Source organism: Thamnophis elegans, chromosome 12 (assembly GCF_009769535.1).
Source record: "Thamnophis elegans isolate rThaEle1 chromosome 12, rThaEle1.pri, whole genome shotgun sequence".
NCBI lineage: Eukaryota > Metazoa > Chordata > Lepidosauria > Squamata > Colubridae > Thamnophis > Thamnophis elegans.
Window position 1 is genome coordinate 47,705,301 of NC_045552.1, and position 21,226 is coordinate 47,726,526.

The 21,226-nt window shown below is 46.8% G+C and overlaps 1 protein-coding gene across 1 annotated transcript in view; it reads left to right on the plus strand.

The window, feature by feature from the left end:
- The first annotated feature begins 749 nt into the window (after positions 1-749).
- Positions 750-21,226, plus strand: part of ENOX2 (ecto-NOX disulfide-thiol exchanger 2) — a 28,004-nt gene continuing 7,527 nt past the window's right edge. The window contains 19 exon segments of the mRNA XM_032228326.1: positions 750-817; positions 820-879; positions 3,812-3,873; positions 3,876-3,900; positions 3,903-3,968; positions 4,655-4,714; positions 4,717-4,791; positions 4,794-4,862; positions 6,118-6,177; positions 6,180-6,241; positions 6,243-6,374; position 6,669; positions 7,932-7,979; positions 7,982-8,143; positions 13,351-13,457; positions 17,788-17,899; positions 19,784-19,792; positions 19,795-19,908; positions 19,911-19,963. Coding sequence (XP_032084217.1) covers positions 796-817; positions 820-879; positions 3,812-3,873; positions 3,876-3,900; positions 3,903-3,968; positions 4,655-4,714; positions 4,717-4,791; positions 4,794-4,862; positions 6,118-6,177; positions 6,180-6,241; positions 6,243-6,374; position 6,669; positions 7,932-7,979; positions 7,982-8,143; positions 13,351-13,457; positions 17,788-17,899; positions 19,784-19,792; positions 19,795-19,908; positions 19,911-19,963 — 1,299 coding nt within the window. The 5' untranslated portion in view covers positions 750-795.

Below are 21,226 nucleotides of genomic sequence, written 5' to 3' on the forward strand. Positions count from 1 at the left end.
AAGATCTATTTTGTACACATCTATTTGAGCTTGAAACCTTGACACCTCAAGTTCTGGCGTTGCGAAGACCACGTCCTTATTCGAGGCAGGGGGAGGGGGACATATATTTCCATTGAGTTCTCACGGCATAAAGGACTTTGAATCTCTTGTTACATCTTGTTCTGTAATCGGAGTTTGCTCCTATCTTTATCCAAATAATGTTGTTTTTTTTTGTCTCTGGCTCCATCGTACCTCCTCCCCAAATAAAGATAGCAGTTTTTTTAAAAAGCCTCACTTCATTTTTAGTAGGTTCAAAGCAAGTTGGTGTCAGGATTCCAAACAGCATCCAAAAGTAAATCAAGTCCGGGGCAAAGCATTGCTCAAAGTTCCAATTTGTTAAGAGAGCCATGTTGGCACATCTGGGAAAAACCCGAATCTGAAAGCTTCCAGGTTTTCCCCACCCAGTTGAAAGTTCAAGATCTTGCCCCCACACCCACAAGCCCATCCCATGGTCCAATCTCCCACTGCCATGCTGGCAGTTCCACCCATCCAATTCCGGTCAGGTGCAGAGACAAAGGATGACCTTGGCTTCTAGAAAGAATTTTGTTATGGCTACCTAGCATGCAACTCCTTACAATCCCCCCTCCCATTTTCCCACAATAGAAAATGCATAGCAGAATAATAGAAAGTGCGGCAGGCCAAGATCCAAAAGAAAAGATGGCTGCAGGCCTGACGGTTGGATCCTTTCCTAATTGTGACCTTCTCTGCAGAGAACATCCAAACACTGAATCTTGATTCTTCTCCGATGGATTTGGCATGTCTGACCCAACAGCCTGGACCCCGCGATGAATAATTTAGGGATGGCTCCAATGGGAATGACAGCAGATCCTCCTTTACCTAGTAAGTACACTCCTGATCCAGAAGAGTGCACATGGGTCAAATATCATCATTCTTAGAGAATTAATCTCTAATTAATCTCTTAAAAGGAACCCCCAATAAGATTTCTGCCCTGAAAGATGTCATTTTCCCTTCTCCGTGAAAAACAAATACCTTTTATAATACCAAAAAATATGACAAAGGGAACATATATTTAATACTACCATGTCTTGACAGCAACGGTGTTGTATTTGCACAACACTGGAAGAATGAGGACATACTCTACAGTTGAAAATATGATTAGGAAAATACTAGGATTGTGCAGAAATGAATAGGTTAACATTAAACATAAAGGACAAAGAAGATACAGAATATTTTTAACATGGGATTTGTTTTATCAATGGTTAGACAATAGCCGTAGAAATTAGAAGTGGAAGATTATTACTAGGTATAAGTGATGATGATGATGATGATGATGATTAGTACTATTATTACTATTATTATTACTATTATGTACAAGTAAATTGACCCAGACAATACATTGTTTACTAAGCACTTATGCATGTTAAATGCATAAATAAATCAATAAAATAAAAATAAATACCTTTGTGTGACATGCTGCAGAGCACTGGTGATACTCCCCCATCTCATATTAATAAGGAAAACAGTATAAACTGAGTCATAAGACAGATACAAATTGTTCTCTATTTTTTTTCTACTTAGTTTCACTGCAACTCGTGACTTGGCTCAGTGGCTCAAGTTATGAGAGGGGCTATTTATATGCACAGGAAATTTTTTGTGCTTGGTTTCATGGTGGCAGAACTATCAACATTGTTGATAGCCCATAACCCAGTGATATTATCGTAACCAATTTTTTAAAAAAATCGTTTTTATTGAACATTTTAATCTTTAAAAACAGAAAGAAAACACAAGAAAAAACAAAAAAACCAAAACATACATAATAATATAAAGTAATTATACAGCCTTCTTTATCAACTTCCCTGTTGAGCCATTCTAGTTCTTCATTTTGCATGCCTTCCTGTTGCTTATACTTTGTCCTATAATATAGCAACAGCAGTAGCAACCCTTATAATAATATTAATTATTTATACCACTATTATAACCATTTTTTTGTAATACAGATTCGAATCAGAGGGTATTGAAAACGGTGATTTGGGCAGGGTTCTCTCTTTTTTTGCAATTATTCTTTATTTTTAAACATAAAAAACAACATTAAAAAAATTCTCATCGTACATACTGTAGAAAGTGTATCAGTTGGTTACAAAAGGTTTTCATGCATCTCTTCCACAGTCATCAAGCTAATTCATATTAACCAAGTATTTTAACTCAATATTTATACATGTTACTCTTATACCTCCATTTATGTTTGACTATAATTGTTTAAACGTCCTTCAGCATAAAAATATACCGAAATTTAATACATAACCACATACGGTCATTTCATTTAATATTTCTAAATCCTCCAATAACACTGAATCCTTATGTCCTATTCTAGCTAAACATCCATAATATTTAAAACAGACTTTCTAATCCTCCTTTCCAAATTGCTGATGACAATTTTCATCTAGTTTCCTTATATTATACTCATATATACGTATATAGGTTGTCATCATTATCCCTCCTTTATTTGACTATATCCTGTATCATAACATTTTACCCCTAATAATCAAAACTTAAACTGTATCTAACTTAATTCTTTTTTATTAACTTTTGTATAATCCAAAAGGATTTCTAATCTTCCTTTCATGGGTATCATTCAATATTCATATCCAATTATTACTTATCATAACACTACACATTGTATACATTATTATCATTATCAATTATTTATTAATTATATCCTATTACTACTAAGTTTCACTAAGTTTAACTAGTTTTAAGTTCTATTCTTCCATCTATCAACCTGTATCTTTCCAATAACCAAGCAATATTATATCTTCTGCCATAGTATTTTAACTCAGATATTATACCAGTGGCAGGGTTCTGATGTGCAAAAGGCTATTTTTACTCCACCCAGTTCGAGCTCAATTTGCTTTCCCTCTTTCCTTCAAGTGGATGGGGGTTCTTAGTGCCTGGAAGTCTTTGTTTTTTAAACAGCAAAAATAGCAACCCATGAAAAGTGAAAAAGAAGATGGGAAAGTAACTAAGCCAGTGTACAAAGGGTCTTAGGATACTCACCATGGCCAACTCGCTACAGGAAAAGAGTTATACTAATATCAAAGAAATGTTGGAATAGAATAATTAATAAAAGATGCCAAAGGAGAGACAAAATGAAATGTGAATGACAAAAAGTAAATTGTTTTTAAATATTTTAAATAATTAAATTGAATTGTTGAGAGTGGTGCGGTGGCCTACAAATGGAGCTCTCGCCTCACAATTGGGAGGCTGTGAGTTCAGTCCTAGGTAGAGGCAGATATTTCTCTCTCTGGCCACACCGAGAATATATCTGCTGAACAAAACTCCGCATTGCAACAGGAAAGGCATCGAGCCAGTAAACACTCTGCTAGCTCCATTCAGTTCTCCAGACTCCACCGCGCAAGGGATTATGGGGTCGTGAAAAGAAGATGATGCTGATGAATTAAATTGAATTGTTGAATTGTCCCAGGGCGAGTTGGCCACAGCGAGTTGTCCCGGTCTGGCGTTCAACATGTTGGCGTCCTTCTAGCAGGAAGAAAGGATGGAGGGCAACTTGGGAAATAATTCGGCAAACTGTGGATGCTTTCCTCGTCCAGATCTCCTACTCTCCCCAAACCCAGAATAGCCAGTTTCGTGCAATGGATTCTGCGCTGATAAACGAGCTTGGCTTTTTCAAAGTGCATCGCCTTAGGAATGTCTCACAATTTTGGGCCCCTTGAGTCTTAACGGGTGCGTAATCCGCTTGGAATCTTCATTGGGATGCTTGTGCGCTTACGTCTCAAATCCTTCTGTCTTTCAGACTTCGACCCCGCCCTGGGAATGATGACGGGCATCCCACCGCTTAACCCGCTGATGCCCGGCTCTTGGGAATCGTGCCACCGCCCATCCTGTCGATATGCCGATGGCCAAGGAGATCGTCCACTGCAAAAGCTGCACGCTCTTTCCACCTAATCCGAGTGAGCCTTGCCTGAATGCCTGCAAACCGCCCTCGAGGGCTGCAAGAAATCCTTGGAATTAGAAAGTCACACCCTGCTGCCTGGGTTCGAATGGTAGATCAAGGGAAGGGTCGCGGTGTTGCAGAGATCTGGTTTCAGAGATCTTTGAAGGAGGTGGGAGGTGACAATGCCTGCTAGAATCAAATTGACCGGCTGCAGGCATGACTACTGTGGTGTGGTGGGTCGTGGTAAGGACGATGAGAAAGGTCGGCAGTTTGGCGGTTTGAATCCCTAAGCTCTGCGTAATGGAGTGAGCTCCCATTACTTGTCCCAGCTTCTGCCAACCCAGCAGTTCGGAAGCACGTAAAGTGCAAGTAGAAAAATAGGCACCACCTTGGGGGAAAGTAACAGCGTTCTGCGCACTTTGGTGTTTAGTCATGCCAGCCACATGACCATGGAGATGTCTTCGGACAGCGCTGGCTCTTCGGCTTTGAAACGAGATGAGCACCACGCCTAGAGTCTGGAGCAACTAGCACATATTTGCGAGGGGAATCTTTACCTTTACCTTGGTTGTGCTATCTGTTCAATTGTTATTAAGTGCAGCTTTGCTCAATAATTAGGTGTTTTTTCCCCCCGTCAGTTGTTAATGGTTTATAAATGACGCCTGATATCTTTTGCTCATGGAAGTTTTCCTCTTGTATTTCTAGATCTTCCTCCGCCCACGACAAGGGAGAGGCCTCCTGGGTGCAAGACGGTGTTTGTTGGGGGCTGCCAGAAAATGGGACGGAAGAGACCATCGTGGAGATTTTTGAGAAGTGCGGAGAGATCATCGCTCTTCGGAAGAGTAAAAGCATTTCTGCCATATCCGTTTTGCCGAAGAATATATGGTGGATAAAGCAGTGTATCTGTCAGGTGGTGTTTATTGTCTGCTCTGTAGATTTTTCAGAAGGAACAAACTTCTTTATAATTTAGGTATTTAGAATGCACTGGCCAGAAGCTGCCATGTCAGCTAGCTTGGATTTTCCCACTGCATGTTCTGTTTCTTACTTTTTTCTGATCACAACGTATAATTAATGTGTAGTTCATAGATAAAGGTAAAGGTTCCCCTCACATATATGTGCTAGTATTGTATCCAGGATACAACTGGACTTTCTTGGTTTTTTTTTCTTTTGAAGATGTTTCGCTTCTCATCCAAAGAAGCTTCTTCAGCTCTGACTGGATGGTGAGGAATGGAAGGATTGATATTCCTTGCAGACCGCTGATCATGTGCATCCTTTTAGAGGGTCCTTGAAGCATTTGGAGGTTTTATCTGTGTCCTCAGGGTCACCCGTGTAGTGCAAATGGTTCCTGTAGTCTGCAATTTTTTCTCTCTGGAAATCCATCCCTACTCCCACACCATTCAAAAGGTGTTCATCCCAAATTGGATAGCTTAAAGTCTCTGGAGATCTCAGTCAACCAGGTCACGGTTGTCCCCAAGGTGCTTTTTCAGGAGGCAACTGGACTTCCTTGTTTCTCTTTGAAGAATGGTCTCATTCAAGAAGCTTCTTCCACTCTGACTGGACGGTGGAGAATGGAAGATTATATTCCTTGCAGACAGCTGGTCCTTCCAATCCTTTTAAAGAGTCTTTGAGGCCACTGGAGGTTATCTTGTCCTCAAGGTCACCTGAGTGATGCAAATGGTTCCTGTAGTCTAAAAAGCAAGAAAGTCCAGTTGCCTGCTGAAAAAAAGGGTTCCACCACAAATGCGCGAATGACAAAAGCGTGCCTGACTAACCGCGGTGACAAAAACCGCACCGACAAAACCGCGCCGACGAATGAGCGCTGAAGCGCGCGACAACAGCGCGCCGACAGAAGCGCGCTGTAACCTAACCCTAAAATAACCCTAACCAAACCCTAACCCTAACCTAACCCTAAACCTTACCTTAACTTAAATCGTGCTTCAGTCAGCGCGCTGTTGTCGGCCCGCTTTTGACATCGTGGTTTTAGCGCCGCGGTTTTGTCGGCACGCTTTTGACGTTCGCGCTTTTGTCGGGTCACGGAAAAAAGCACCTTTGGCGGCAACCACGACCTGCATGAATGAGAACCTCTGCAAGAAGATTTAAGCTGTTTGCATTTCTTCAACCCCAACACTGAGAGGCCGAGAAGAATCGAGCCGCCTGGCCCCCTCCAGAGACTTCATGCATTGTCCCCACCAGGTTATGCATCCGACTGGGCTCCAGCACCGACAAGAAAGTACGGGACGCCTCCATGTGGATTTTGCCGAAGCCCGGGACGATCTCTACGAGTGGGAATGCAAAGCAGCGGATGTTGGCCAGAGAAGAGCGCCATCGCAAGAGGAAGACGGAAGAGCGGTTCCTCCCGCCCTCCCCACCGCCGGTGGTGAACTATTCCGATTATGAGTGCAGCCTGGTGGTTGAGAAGCTGAAGGTATTTGCGATTACTTTTCACCGGAAGGGGATCGCGGAAGCATAAGCACATGTAGCAAAAGGGGATTGATTGACATAGCACCGTGATGCTCTGCAGAGCCATGTCGCCTGGTACGCGTGGCTTCGCCCGTTCCTCTTTTGGGTTTCCGGCGTGAATCCCGTGACCCGTCAAAACCGCGTTCCACAAAAGCGCGGTCGACGAAATCGCGTATGTGACGTCATCACAGCGCAACGAAAAGATCGAAAAATTGAAATAAAAATTAAATTACAGCAAGCCGATTCACATAAAGGTAAGGGTTAGGTTAAGGGTTAGGGTTAGGTTTAGAGCGTTAGCGTTACGTTTAGCGTTAGGTTAAGGGTTAGCGTTAGGTTTTTCGTTAGGTTAAGGGTTAGGTTTAGGGTTAGGTTTAGGGTTAGTTTTAGGGTTAGGTTTGGGAGGTTAGGGTAAGGTTTTCGCTTTATTTTACATTTTTCGATCTTTTTCGTCGCACTGTGATGACATCACATACGCGCTTTCATCGACCGCGATTTCGTCGTCCTTTTGTGGTGGAACCGTGAATCCGCGTGCGCTGATCAGAATGCACATGCGGGTGGATCCTACCGGTTTAACAACCGGTACGCTGAGCGCGCGGTTCGCAATTTATGGAGAAATCACCTTCTGCATTACTGCTGGGAAGGAAAAAGGCTGAGGCGCTGGCAATCCACTATGCCACGCCCATGAACTGGGCTTCAGAAACGAGACTATAGGGGAGTATATAGCACAAGGGCAGGTGGGCGGGCCTGGCTGATAGTCGGAGCAAACCGGTTCGCCTAAACTGGTCTGAACTGGTGGAATCCTACCCCTGCCTGAGTTGCGTGACTCAACCATAAATAGAGAAGAGCGTTGCAACTGGGGACGGGTGAATCTCCTCACCCAACTTTGCATTTTGCTTGAGGGGACGGTTCCACCTACCATATTTTTCGGACTAGAAGACACACCGGAGTATAAAACGCGCCAAGATTTTGAAGAGGTAAATTTAAAAAAAAAGGTTTTTGCACTCTGTAGGCCTCCCAAACCCTCTGCACGCCATTTTTTTTGTTAAGAACGGGGCATGCAGAGAGTTTGAGAGATCTGCAAAGTGCTTCTGGGGGCTGTCAAAATGAGCCAATTTTTTTGCAAAAAACAGGACATGCATAGGCTTTGGGAGGCTTGTAGAGTGCTTCTGGGGGCTGGGGGGGGGAGGCAAAACGAGCAAAAGGCCTGTTTTTTTGCTCGTTTTTGCCCTCCCCAGCACCCAGGAGCATTTTGCAGGCCTCCCAAACCCTCTGCGCATCCATTTTTGTGAAGGGGCGTGGTTTTGGGAGGCCAAAATACTGTATTCAGTTTATAAGACGCACCCAGATTTTCACTCTCTTTTGGAGGGGGAATAGGTCTTAACTCCAAAATATATTACTTCTGCCCCCATGAGGAATCTCTTCCTTGGTTGTGCTTTTTAAAACTTTAATCCACGTGTCCAGCCAACAAGGGCCACGCTTGTAACCTAACTGCGATTCTCCCTCCCCCCCTTTCTCCCTCCAGTGGATGCCAAGTTTTTGGAAGCTGTCCAGACGTTGCTGGCCTGGCTGGAGAGGGGGAAGTGAACCGGCGGACTGCCAACAGCTTCTACACTATGGTCCAATCGGTCAACAGCCACATCCGCCGGCTGATGAATGAAAAAGCGGCCCATGATAAGGAAATGGAGGAAGCCAAGGAGAAATTGAAACTGGCTTTGTCGGGGATTCTTGCTCAGTGTAAGTGCCAGGGGCTCTTTGCAACCCGGGGGCTTTGCTTAGCCTGCAAACTGTTCTGCCCTGCCCCTCCCCAAACCACAAAGCAGACTCCTTGTCCCAACAAAAAACCCCACCTTTTTATTAATTGACTGAATTCCGCTCATTCACATCCAGCAAAGTCTTTCAAGGGAGGATTTACAGTCACAGACCTTATCTGGCTTGGAGAGCTGCCAGGCCGATATCTACAAAACCTGGCAAGGATTCCCGGAGAGTCACGGACCAATTAAGCAAACTCATTGTCTCCTGAAAACACCCCTTTCGCTGCTCTTTTATTCCCTAAGGGAGGGGCCATTCACCGTCCACCTGTGGCCTTCCTCCCAAGTCGAGCCCTGTTCTTCAGCTGTTCCCTTCATCTGACAACTCTGCGCATGCGCACGGGAACAGGCTCCAGCTGTTCCCTCCTCACTGATGTCTGACTCCGAAGGTAGCTGATAACTGGCAGACGGCCCTGGCCCGCTCTCTGCCTCCAACACAGAGCCCTCATCAGAGCCTTCCCCAGACTCCAGGACTGGCCAATCTTCCTCCCCAACCTCCTCACTGTCCAAATCTGCTGCCAGCTCTGCTTGCCGCTGGCAGGCCACAACAAAACGAGGACATTTCCCTGTTACAATTCCCACTGAAGGTCAGACAGAGGAGATGTAGATCTAAAATACGCCCTTACTTGCTTAGTGAAGGTGTTTAGAGCCACCTCTTGTGCATGTCTAAAAGATTCCGCCATTCTAACAAAGAGATAGATCAAGGGGTACGCTCCTGACCCCAGTCTTTCTCCCTCCTCCCCCCAATTTTTGATGGGTAAGGAAAAAGAACGTCGAAGTCCAAATTCTCCTCCTTTTGGAGTAAGGAATACGTAGGTTGCAGAATACGTAGGTTGCAGAATCTGGGCCCTTCCTTCGTTCCGGTGATGATAAGGTGACCTCACTCCTTTTCCACTCAGGCCGGAAGCAATGGCTCTTTCCAGAACTAAAGGTACGTGAAGGCACTCTCTGCAGGCAATTATTGGCTTTCGAAGACGGCAAATATCAGGTAGACTTCCAAGCCATTTACCCCATCGGAAGACCTGCTACCGAGAGTCCTCGACGTATGACCATAACTGAGCACAGCCTGTGCTATAAGTGGGACATTTCTTAAGCGAATCCCGCCCCGTCGTACGACCTTTCTTGCCATTGCCGTTAAGCGAATCTCTGCGGTTGTCAAGTTAGTCGCAGGGTTGCTTAGGGAAGCCGGCTTCCCCATTGACTTGGCTTGTCAGAAGGCCGAAAAATGGGGGTCACCTGACCCCCCCCATCCCCGGGGAACGCGGCAAGCGTCGTAATACAAGTCAGTCGTGGAGCACCTGAATTTCGATCGCGTGACTGTGGGGGAAATGCTGCAGTGGTTGTAAGTGTGGGAAACGAGTCACTTTTCTTGGTGCCGTTGAACTCGTGTTTCCCCGAAAATGAGACCTCCCCGGAGAATAAGCCCAATCGGGCTTTTGAAGCGCATGCGCTAAAATTAGCCCTTCCCGAAAATAGTGCAACACAGCAGCAGCCATGAGGGGATCTCACTGCCTCCTGCACCTCAGAAATGACGTCTTATTTTCAGGGAAACACGGTAACTTAATTTAATTTATTTAATTTAATTTATTAGATTTATAGGCCGCCCCGAAGGACTCCGGGCGGCTTACACAGAACAAGAAAGAAAACAAACTAAATAAAATAAAAATGAAGATTAAAATTCTCCAACATGCATACATTCAAGTTGGGGCTGGACCCTACATAATAAGGTCAACAGCCCCAGGCCTGCCGGAACAGCCAGGTTTTAACAACTTTTGAAGGCCATGAGGCTGGGAGGTCCGGACCTCTGGGGGCAGCTGATTCCACAGGGTCGGAGCAGCCACAGAGAAGGCCCTCCTCCGAGGCCCCGCCAGCTGACATTGTCCGCTGACGGCGTCCTAAGGAGGCCCACCCTGTGGATCTTAGGCCGTTGGGGAGTATGCTGCGTAGGTTGGTCTCTCGCAAATACGCTGGTCCTGAGCCATGTAGGGCTTTAAAGGTATGACCAACCCATGATTGCATCCGGAGACCAATTGGCAGCCAGTGCACTCACGAGGATAGGTGTAACGTGGGTAGATTTGGTACACCCCAATATCGCTCGCGTGGCTGCATTCTGGACTAGCTGTAGTCTCCGAATTGCTTTTCAGGGGTAGCCCCATGTGAGCGTAAGAACTTAGAATGGTCACTAAGCGTTAAGTTGTACGTTGAGGACTCTCTGTGCCATTTTCTGCAGCAGCTCATGCCGCTGGGCCCTTCTGGAAGGCAGCTCCGTTTTTTGCCAGACGAATTTCTGGGTAATTTGAGGGAAGAGGTTTAAGGTGAATCAGGCTTTTTTCCCTGTCTGTCTCCGCTCCGTTTCGTGCCTTAGTGATGGGGCTTGCTACAAACGTCCCTAACTTTTTGCTGATTGGGAAGGGGCTTAGGTAACCAAGGTAGGTGGATACTCCCTGTCCTCCCACAATTCCACTCTTCTTTTCACTTGAAGATCTGCAGGTCATTTTTTCTAATTGGCAGGTTTGAGATTTCCAGGTAATGTAATTCTGCTGTATTCCCTCCCGCCCTTTTCTTTTTCTATGCTCCTAACCCCATTCTGGTCCTTTAATGCTTTCTCCACCCTTGGCGATGCTATTGCGGTTTTCACTCCTCTGTTTCTCCCCGGAATCCAGAGGTGGGTTTCACAGAAGTCTACCACCGGTTCGCCCCGTGCATGCTGGCTTTGTGAGTTTGCGTGCCTCGCAAAGGAATAGTAATGGAGCAGGGCTTTTGTCTTTGCAACTCCAGTCTTCTGCAACGGCCCCCAGTGCTAATTACAATCCTCTCTTTGCAAACGGGGATGCAATGGCTCAGCGGTTAAAAGATGCTATTCTGGCCGCTGGAGAGCCCGGGTTTGAGACCCCGAGCACCATGCAAGGGATGAGCTCCCGTTCCTTGCCTCGGCTGCTGCCCACCTAGCAGTTCTAAAGCAGCAAATGTGAGTAGATAAATAGCACCGTTTTGGAAGGGAAGGTACAGCGTTCCGTGCGCCTTTGAGTGTCATCTATGCTGGCCACATGACCAGGTAAATGGACAACATTGGATCCCTGGCTAAGAACAGAGATTCACCTTGCGTTAGGGTCTCACAGGACTGGCAGGGAAACCTTTACCTTCACCTTTGCTTCTCTCTGGCCAAACATGGTTTTTTGCCAAATGTCTCCGATCCTTTTCAGTTTTCAGAGACATCCTGCCTCCTTTTCCCATTCATTATTATTTTCCCTACCCTGCCATCTCCTTCTCCTTTTCCTCCTCCTCCCTTTCCTCCTCCTCCATCTCCTCTGCCCCTCCATTTCATTTCATTCATTTTTTTCATTTTAATGACATTATAGGCCGCCCTTTTCCCTGAGGGGACTCAGGGCGGCTTACTCCTTTCCTGCTGATTCTCCTCTCATCCACCATCTCCTGCCCTATCCTCCTCCTTCCATCACCTCGGGCGCACCTCCTCCTCCTCTTTCTCCCTCTCTTCCACCACCTCCTGCTCCTCTCCTCCTGCTCCTCCTCCTCCCTCTCCTCTTCCTCCCTCTCCCCTGCCCCCTCTCTCCGCTCCTCTTCTTCCGTCTCTCCCTCCTCCTCTTCTCCCTCTATTCCACCACCTCATATTCATCTCCTGCTTCTCCTCATGCTCCTCTCCTCCTGCTCCTCCTCCTGCTCCTTTCTCCTGCTCCTTTCCTCCTGCTCCTCCTCCTGCTAATCCGTCTCATCTTCTCCCTCTCCGCCTGCTCCTCACTCCGTCTCTCCTCCTCCTCTTTCTTCCTCTCTTCCACCAACCTCCTATTCATCTCCTCCTGCCTCTCATCCCTGCTCCTCTCCTCCTGCTCCTCCTCCTCCTGCTCCTTTCTCCTGCTCCTTTCTCCTGCTCCTCCTCCTCCTGTCCTCCGTATCATTTCCTCCCTCCTCCTGCTCCTCCTCTCTTCCGTCCTATCCTCCTCCTCTTTCTTCCTCTCTTCACCACTCCATATCATCTCCTCCTGCTCCTCTCCTCCTGCTCTCTCCTCCTGCTCCTCTCTTCCTGCTCCTCTCCTCCTGCTCCTCCCTCCTGCTCCTCCTCCTCATGCTCCTCCGTCTCATCTCCCCCTCTCCTCCTGCTCCTCCTCTTCCGTCTCTCCTCCTCCCGCTTTCTTCCTCTCTTCACCACCTCCTATTCATTCTCCTGCTCCTCTCCTCCTGCTCCTCTCCTCCTGCTCCTCTCCTCTGCTCCTCTCTCCTGCTTTCCTCCTGCTCCTCCTCCTCCTGCTCCTCCGTCATCTTCCTCCCTTCCTCCTGCTCCTCCTCTTCCTCTCTCTCCTCTCTTTCCTCTATTCCACCACCTCCTATATCTTCCTGCTCTCCCTCCGCTCCTATCTCCTCCTGCTCATCTCCTCCTGCTCCTCCTCCCTGCTCTCCTCTCCTGCTCCTCCGTCTCATCTTCCTCCCTCTCCTCCTGCTCCTCCTCTTCGTCTCCTCCTCCTCTTCTTCCTCTCTTCCACCACTCCTGCTCCTCTCCTCCTGCTCCTTCCTCCTGCTCCTCTCCTCCTGCTCCTCTCTCCTGCGCTCCTCTCCTCCTGCTCCTCCTCCTGCTCCTCCTCCTCCTGCTCCTCCTCTCTGCTCCTCCGTCTCATCTTCCTCCCTCTCCTCCTGCTCCTCCTCTTCGTCTCCTCCTCCTCTTTTCTCTCTTCCACCACTCCTATTCATCTCTCCTGTTCCTCTCCTCCTGCTCCTCCTCCTGCTCCTCCTCCTCCTCTCCGTCTCCTCCCTCTCCTCCTGCTCCTCTCTCCTCTTCCTCCTCTTCCATTCCTTCTGATCTTCTCCCCTCCTCTTCCATTCTTCCTCCATATCCCTTTTTGCCATCCCCTGGATTGCACTGAACTCCTCAAATCAAAACCTACAGGGACTCGGTGTTCTGCTGCTGTTTCTGCTGCCAGCAACGCTGCTACCTCTGCAACACCGGATCTCCCCCGCCTCCCACTCCAGGGAATCGGCCTTCTCTAACAACGTCATTTTTTTTTAAAAAAAATTGCGCTTTCTTACTCCTTTACTCCTTTTTCTTGCCCCTCCCTCCCCCACCCCCATCCCCTTTGGATGATATTGTGGCCCGGTTTTGCCTGCTGACTTTGAAACCTGCAGTCGAGCAGATCGTGGCCGTGTACCATTCCGCCTGCAAACAAAAGGCCTGGGACCATTTCACGAAAGCGCAGCGTAAGAACATCAGCGTGTGGTGCAAGCAAGCAGAGGTGGGTACCTTCCCAGGACGTTTCTCCCAGCTCCAGTAACACTAGGTGCGCTTATAAATGATGGGCTTGTTAAACCCTGCAAGGTAAGTGGCACCATAGGCTTATATACTGCTGCTCCACAGTGCTTTATGGCCCTTTTTAAGCGGTTTATAGAGTCAGCCTATTGGCCCTAATTGGATCCTCATTTTACCCACCTTGGAAGGATGGAAGGCTGAGTCAATCCTGAGGTCAGGATCGAACTGCTGGCAATAGGCAGAATTAGCCTGCAACACTGCATTCTAACCGTTGGGAAGGAGGGAATGGAGAGGGGGAAGGAAGGAAGGAGGGAGAGGAAGGAAGAGGAGAAAGGGAGAGAAGGAACAGCAGTAGCGCTTCGACTTATATGCCGCTTTACAGTGCTTTACAGCCCTCTCTAAGCGCTTTACAGAGTCATCATATTGTCCCCAATGATCTGGGTCCTCATTTTACCAACCACAGAAGGATGGAACGCTGAGTCAACCTGGAGCCGGTCAGGATCGAACTGCTGGCAGTGGGAATGCAGAGTTAGCCTGCAATACTGCATTCTAACTACTGAGAGGGAGGGAGGGAAGGAAGGAAGGAATGGAGGGAGGGAGGGAAGGAAGGAGGGAAAGGAAGGAGAGGAGGAAGGGAGAGAAGGAACAGCAATGCCACTTAGACTTATATGCCTCTTCGTAGTGCTTTTACAGCCCTCCCTAAGCGGTTTACAGAGTCAGCCTATTGCCAAGCTCTGCCATTCCTTCCCCTATAGTTGGAGATTTTACAGGATTCCATAAGCTAATCAGTGCGGCCAGGATACAAGCATCAAGCTAAGCCATTGAACAGACAGATGCCAAGCTGGACAGGCTGTCATCTGAATGCAGCCACTAGGGGTTGTAAGCAACCTGGTTAAGTGTGTTGTGCAAGCCCTTTATTCGGTCAGTTTTTGCCAATAGTAGCATTGTCCGGGTCACAGTGACAGCTGTCAATCAAAGGCCCTTTCATGCTGGCCCTCTCCATAACTGTAGAGCTGATCACTGGGAGGGGAAAAGATCTCACAGTCTTCCAAACCACTCAAATAATCCCATATAGAACAAAGATGTTGATTGCAGTCAACAGAAAGTTCAGGTAAGTTGTCCAACAGGTAATCTGTCTTTCAGGCTGAGGCTTTATCCTGTAAGAATTAATTGTTTTTAATTTTGGTAAAGGTTCGGTGGGAATGAACCTAAGTGCAATATGGATGCAGCCTAGAAGGGAATTAATATTCTGAGACCTCACGTTTTCATATTTGTTTATTTTTACAAAAATATTTGGGTCTTAACTGTGTTCTTTAAAACAAGCGAAGCATCCAATTCTCCTTCTCCCGGTAGGCATTTTAATGCGGTTTAAAAACAAAATAAAATAAAAAGCACAATGGAAGATGGGTTGGAAGATCCGAATCGGCAACAGTGGCGGATTGTCAGGATTGTTTTGAAAAAGAGACACCTTTGGGTGTGAAAAGCCGGTAGAAAAACAGCAGATCAGAAGCGCATTAACAGATTAACGGAGTTGGAAGGGCCCGTCCAGGTCATCTAGTCCACCCCCCTACCCAAACAGGAAATCTTACATCTGCCTCTACCTAGGATTGAACTCCACAACTTCTTGATTGTGAGGCAAGGTTCCTCTCTCAGGATAGCAGTTCCCTGGGGATGGTACTGTTATTTTTTTTAAAAAAATCAATCCTGCATGCCTACCAAACTTTCTAGAGGTTTCCACCTCCAATTTAGGATATCTGACACTTTTTTTGAACGAGGAATTTAAAAGCAGCATTTTCACTCTCCCACTTATTAGATTCGGTGCTGGGAAAAAAACATTTTAAATGTTTGTATTGCATGCCTGCATTCGTGCCTGTGTAGGTACATACTGCCTTATGGGAGCTGGGAGCCGAAACACTTTCCTGAAACTTGGGAAGCCTGCTGCTAATCAGAAATAACTAAACACAGATGTTTTGGCCTTCTGTCCTATAATCCTTGTGTCCTCCATCTCGCTGTCTTTCCTTTCTGCTGCCCAGGTAGCCGAGCAGCCGAGGCTCGGATCCCAGAGAGTCGCTCCGGTTGGAACGGAGAAAATATCTTAAGAGTCGGTTTAATGTCAGGGTTCTAAGTAACTGAGGGCAAGTAGATTCCTCAAAGAAAGTTTTATTGGAGACATCATATTGGCACAGACTGGTGAAAACCGACTCTGAAGGTTCCCACAGTTTTCATCTAATTAAAAGTAAAAGTGTCCCCACCTCTTTTCCCCAAACAATCATGTTCCAATCAAGTTTCTGTCCAGTTGCTTGGTAACTTCACTCCTCCTCTCTTCAGCCACCTGTGCGAATGTCCTTGGTTCCCAGAGGAACTATTTTGTTTTGGCTACAAAAACCCCCAGCTATCTCTATTTCCCCCTCCCTAACCCTCATCTCCAATGTGGCAACACTAAGCCTCAAGATGGCCCCAGTCAGGCCAGCTTCAGAGTTGACACTTTGCTTTAATAAAATAAAAATGCTTAATCCAAACTTCTGGAAGTCTCCGGAGAGCTCACTCTGAGAAAAGCCTACTAAATTAGATGGAGCATCCTATCTAAGCTGGATATTTATAGAATAGCAGGCTATGGTCCAGGAGCCTCTATTCACCTATAGTGGCTGATTCTCGTTCAAATGCAAAATAAAGAGAGCCAGTACACCTTCTATTATTTTATGTGAAGCTGCCAGTGACAGGATGTTCACATATTGGAGTAAATATATCTTGCTTTGGGGACACGGTGCCTCAGTGGCTAAGATGCTGAGCTTGTCGATCAGAAAGTTGGCGGTTCGAATCCCTAGCGCTGCGTAATGGAGTGAGCTCCCCTGACTTTTCCCCTGAACTGCCAACCTAGCAGTTCAAAAGCAGGTAAAAAATGCAAGTAGAAAAATAGGAGCCACCTTTGGTGGGAAGGTAACAGCGTTCCGTGCTCCTTTGGCGTTTAGTCATGCGGCCATATGACCACCGGAGACGTCTTCGGACAGCGCTGGCTCTTCAGCTTTGAAATGGAAATGAGCACCGCCCCTAGAGTTAGGAACGACTAGCACATATGTACAAGGGGAACCTTTACCTTTACCTTATATCTTGTTTTTTTTAGTATAGCCTTATTATCATTGCACAAAGTAAATACAACGAAATTGGTTATTGGTTATTGTTCTGCAATAACTTCCATGAAGACACCTGTTAACATCACCTTCCTTAACCTTGGCCCTTCCGTATGTATGGAACCACGCCTTCCATGATTCCCAGCCAGAATGGGAAGGCATTAGATTCCCAACATGTGACCAAGAAGCCCAACAAGGGAGTCCTATTAAACGAAAATCAAGACCAGTTTTCACAAAGGCCAAACTGCACCGTAGAATAAGCAGAAAAAGCAAAGCCTTCAAGTTGCTGCCGAAATGACTTGATTTTGGAAGAGCCAGAGGAAATAGGTTTTTATAGCAATAGCAATAGCAGTTAGACTTATTATACGCTTCATAGGGCTTTCAGCCCTCTCTAAGCGGTTTACAGAGTCAGCATATTGCCCCCAACAACAATCCGGGTCCTCATTTTACCCACCTCGGAAGGATGGAAGGCTGAGTCAACCCTGAGCCGGTGAGATTTGAACAGCCGAACTGCAGAACTGCAGTCAGCTGAAGTAGCCTGCATTTAACCACTGCACCACCTCGGCTCTTTATTGGAATATATGTGGGGTATCTGGAATGAGTTCAAATGGTTGGTTTATATGCTCTTTTTTCATGAACGTTTCAGACCTGGAAGCCATTGTTTGCATTGGGCTTCAGGCCTGCCACAATTTCTATGGGAAATGGGAGGGCGGGTATTATATGGAGTATGGGTGAGATATAGTCAAAATAACATTCTTTTATCAGAGAGTCAAGGACATCCTGCCCTGCAGCTGCGATGGTGTGACTGGGAGGCATCTCCAGTTTTGGAACAGTGCTGATGGACCTTGTGATGGACATGTGGGTGCTGGGCAGGGACTTGAACTTTCTTTTGGATGGAGAAACCTGGAAACTTTCAGATTCGGGTTTTTCCCTGATGTGCCAATAGGACATCCTAATAAAATGAAACTTTGAGGAAACTTAAGCCTCACAGTCTTCTTTCGTTGGGGGGGGGGGGGTGAGGGGGGGTTACTTGGAACCCTGACATTAACCCGAATCCCCTTTAAAACCTCTACCAGCTCCCCCGAACTTCGAAGTGCTGTCCGGGTCCTGAGCCCCAGCGTGGTATATGGACTATGCCCAAACTGGCTTGTAATGAGCATTTTTTTAAAAAAAGCTTTTAAATCCTAGGAACTCCGGAACCTTCACAACGATGAACTGATGGACATTCGCCGAGAGGAGGCAATGGAGATGTCTGATGATGAAACAGATTCGCCTGAAATGAAAGAAACGGAAGAGTCAGGTATCCATGAACATTACAGTATAGAAATAGGAATGGCCCTAATTCGATGAAGCAAAATCCAGCCAGGTGTGTTTTCCCAAAGGTGTTTTTCAAAAGGCAACTTTTCACCTTTCATCAGTTCCAAAAATGTTTCTCGCCCATTTTCACTATTCAGGTGCAAAGGGCACAGTTAAATAGCACTAGCACTAGCACTTATATACTTATATACTGCTTCCTGGTGCTTTTGCCTCTCTTAAGTGGTTTACAGAGTCAGCATATTGCCCCCAACAATCTGGGTCCTCATTTTACCCACCTCGGAAGGATGGGAAGGCTGAGTCAACCTTGAGCCTGGTGAGATTTGAACTGCCAAATTGCAGGCAGCCAGCAGGCAGCAGAAGTAGCCTGCAGTACTGCACTCTGACACTGTGCCACCGCGATTCAATCTGGTTTCCCCTTCGACTTTGCTTGCCAGAAGGTTGCAAAAGAGGAATCACATGACCCTGGGACACTGCAACCGTCATAAATAGGAGTCAGTTGTGAAGCGTCCCAATATAAATCATGTGATCCTGGGGATTCTGCGTGAAAAAATGGTCATAAGTCATGTTTTTTCAGTGCCGTTGTAACTTTGAACGGTCACTAAATGAACTTTGGTAAGTTGAGGACTTCCTGTGTGTGGTAGGCAAGAAGCTGTGCATACAGGAGATGGAAGTGGTACTTACCCAGAGTACAATGCTAGAATGCCGCCTTCTCTGGAGATGCGGGAACAAGGCATGGAACATTTGATCTCTCGGAAACGGGAATCAGTGCTTTGACCTTGGACCTGACCCCAACAGTTTGGGTCTTCGTTTACCCACCTGAGAAGGATGGAAGGCTGAGTCAACCTTGAGCCTGGTGAGATTTGATTCTGCCAAATGCAGGCAGCCGGCAGTCAGCAGAAGTAGCCTGCAGTACTGCGCTCTCACCCACTGTTAACCTCCAAATGGTATCGACAACTCTCAGGCAAAGCACTGAGGACCAGATGACTTCAAGGAATATAAATCTTTCCATTCTCCACTGTTCAGTCAGAATCAAAGAAGCTTCCTGGGTGAGAAACGAAAGGTCTTCAAGAAAAAAAGGAATAAAGTCCAGTTGCCCTTTTGAAAATGCACCTTTGGACATCCATGACCTGGACGACTGAGGCTCTCTATAGACATCTGTTCTGACCCCCTCCTCCGTCCAGTAATGACTGCCGAGACAAGCTTAACTGGAATGTACTTTAATAGCAAGAAACCAAACCTCAGTGGCTGAAAGCCAAGCAGAACAAACAGATAGGACCTTGGCAGCAACTCAGGGAAACTCAGGCAGCAATAAACACAGATAAGGCTTGGCAGCAATCCAGCCTGCCAAGCTCACAGTAATGTCCTCCGACATTCATTGACTGCATTGACTTCTGCAAACAGGGCCGTGTGCACAAGTAGCTTTTTATAGTCTGGAGAGGAGCCTAATGACCACCAGCTGAGTACAATCACCTCCTGTAATTGTGTAATGTTCCTGACGCCTAGTAGCTCTCGATGCGGTGCATCCAGGAACAACTCACTACTGGCTCTGGCTCACTCTCCCTTGTCTCCTCCCCACTGGTCCAAGGCTCAGGTGCCTCCTGGTGGCCAACCAGCCTCTCTGCGTCCTGCTCGGAGTCGGAACCTGTCCAGGGTCCTCCACTTCCTCCAGAGCCGACTCATAGGGCCCCCTCGCTGTCGGAGTCTGGTGGCAGCTCCAACGGCTCCTGCTAGGCCACAACAGACATCTACATGTGTTCTAGAATTATTCACTACATCCCCATCATTCCCACATTAGGAGGTCGACACGTCGTGACTTCTTGTGTTAAGGCAACTAGCTCATCTCAGTTTTCTGTCTTCTCCGTCCCAGTTTTAGTTTCACAACAGAAGCGCTGAAGGAGGAAAACAACAGCTTACGGTGCCAGCTGGATGCCTACCGAAATGAAGTTGAGCTCTTGAAGCAGGAGCAGGGCAGAGCGGGGCGCGAAGATGAGCCCAGCAAGACCAGCAGCTGAAAATCCTCCAGCAGACTTTGCAAGGAATGCAGCAGGTAAGGAAGGGGAGGGGGGGGGGGCTCTCTTGTCATGCTCAATAACAATAGCACTTAAGACTTATATACCGCTTCATAGTGCTTTTACAAGCCCTCTCTAAGAGGTTTACAGAGTCAGCCTATTGCTCCCTAACAATCTGGGTCCTCATTTTTACCACCCTCGGAAGGATGAGTCAACCTTGACCGGTGGAAATCAAACTGCTGGCAGTAGGCAGAGTTAGCCTGCAATATTGTCTTCTAACCACTGGGAGGGAGGAGGAAGGAAGAAAGGAAAGAAGGGAGGGAGGAAGTTAGCAACTTATATATCACTTCACAGTGCTTTACAGCCCTCTCTAAGCAGTTTACAGACTCAGCCTATTTGCCCCCAACAATCTGGGTCCTCATTTTACCCACCTCGGAAGGACGGAAGGCTGAGTCAACCTTGAGCCTGGTGAGATTTGAACTGCTGAACTGTAGCTAGAAGTCAGCTGAAGTAGCCTGCAGTGTTGCACTCTAGCCACTGCGCCACCGCGACTCAAATGGTTCCTCTCCTTCCTGTCCTTGGAGCCCAAGCTTCTCTCCTGGGAGACTTGTACAGGTAGTCCTTGACTTACAACAGTCCATTTAGTGACCATTCAAAGTTACAACAACACTTAGAAAAAGTGGCATGACCGTTTTTCACATTGCAGCCATTGCCACAACCCTACGGTTATGGGATGAAAATTCAGGCCCTTGACAACTGACTCCTGTTTATTTATGGTTGCAGTGTCCCGGGTGTGTGTGTGTGTGTCATGTGATCCCCTTTTACGACCTTTTGTCAAGCAGAGTCAGTGGGGGAAACCAGAATCACGAAACATGTGTGTTACTAAGCTGATGAGCTAAAGAAGCTTCTTGGATGAGAAGCGAAACATCTTCAAAGAAAAAGCCGAAAGTCCAATTGCCTCTTGGGGGAAAAAAAACACCTTCGGGACAGCCTGTGTTACTAACATTATCCACTGCAGTGATTCACTGAACAACTGTAGCAAGAAAGGTCGTACAATGGGGCAGAATTCATTTAACAACTGTCTTGCTTAGTCCACAAAAATGTTGGAGTTAATTGTGATCGTAAGTCCAGGGTTAGCTGTAATTTATGGGGAAACCTTCTTTCCCAAATAAAAGGTACAGCTGGGATCTGCCTTTTTTTTAGGACAGATTCAGATGGCAGACTGCAGTAGGCAGACGTTTGAGTTCTCCCCAATTCTTCATCAAAAAAGAAGATAATCTCTCTATATAAATATGTGTGTG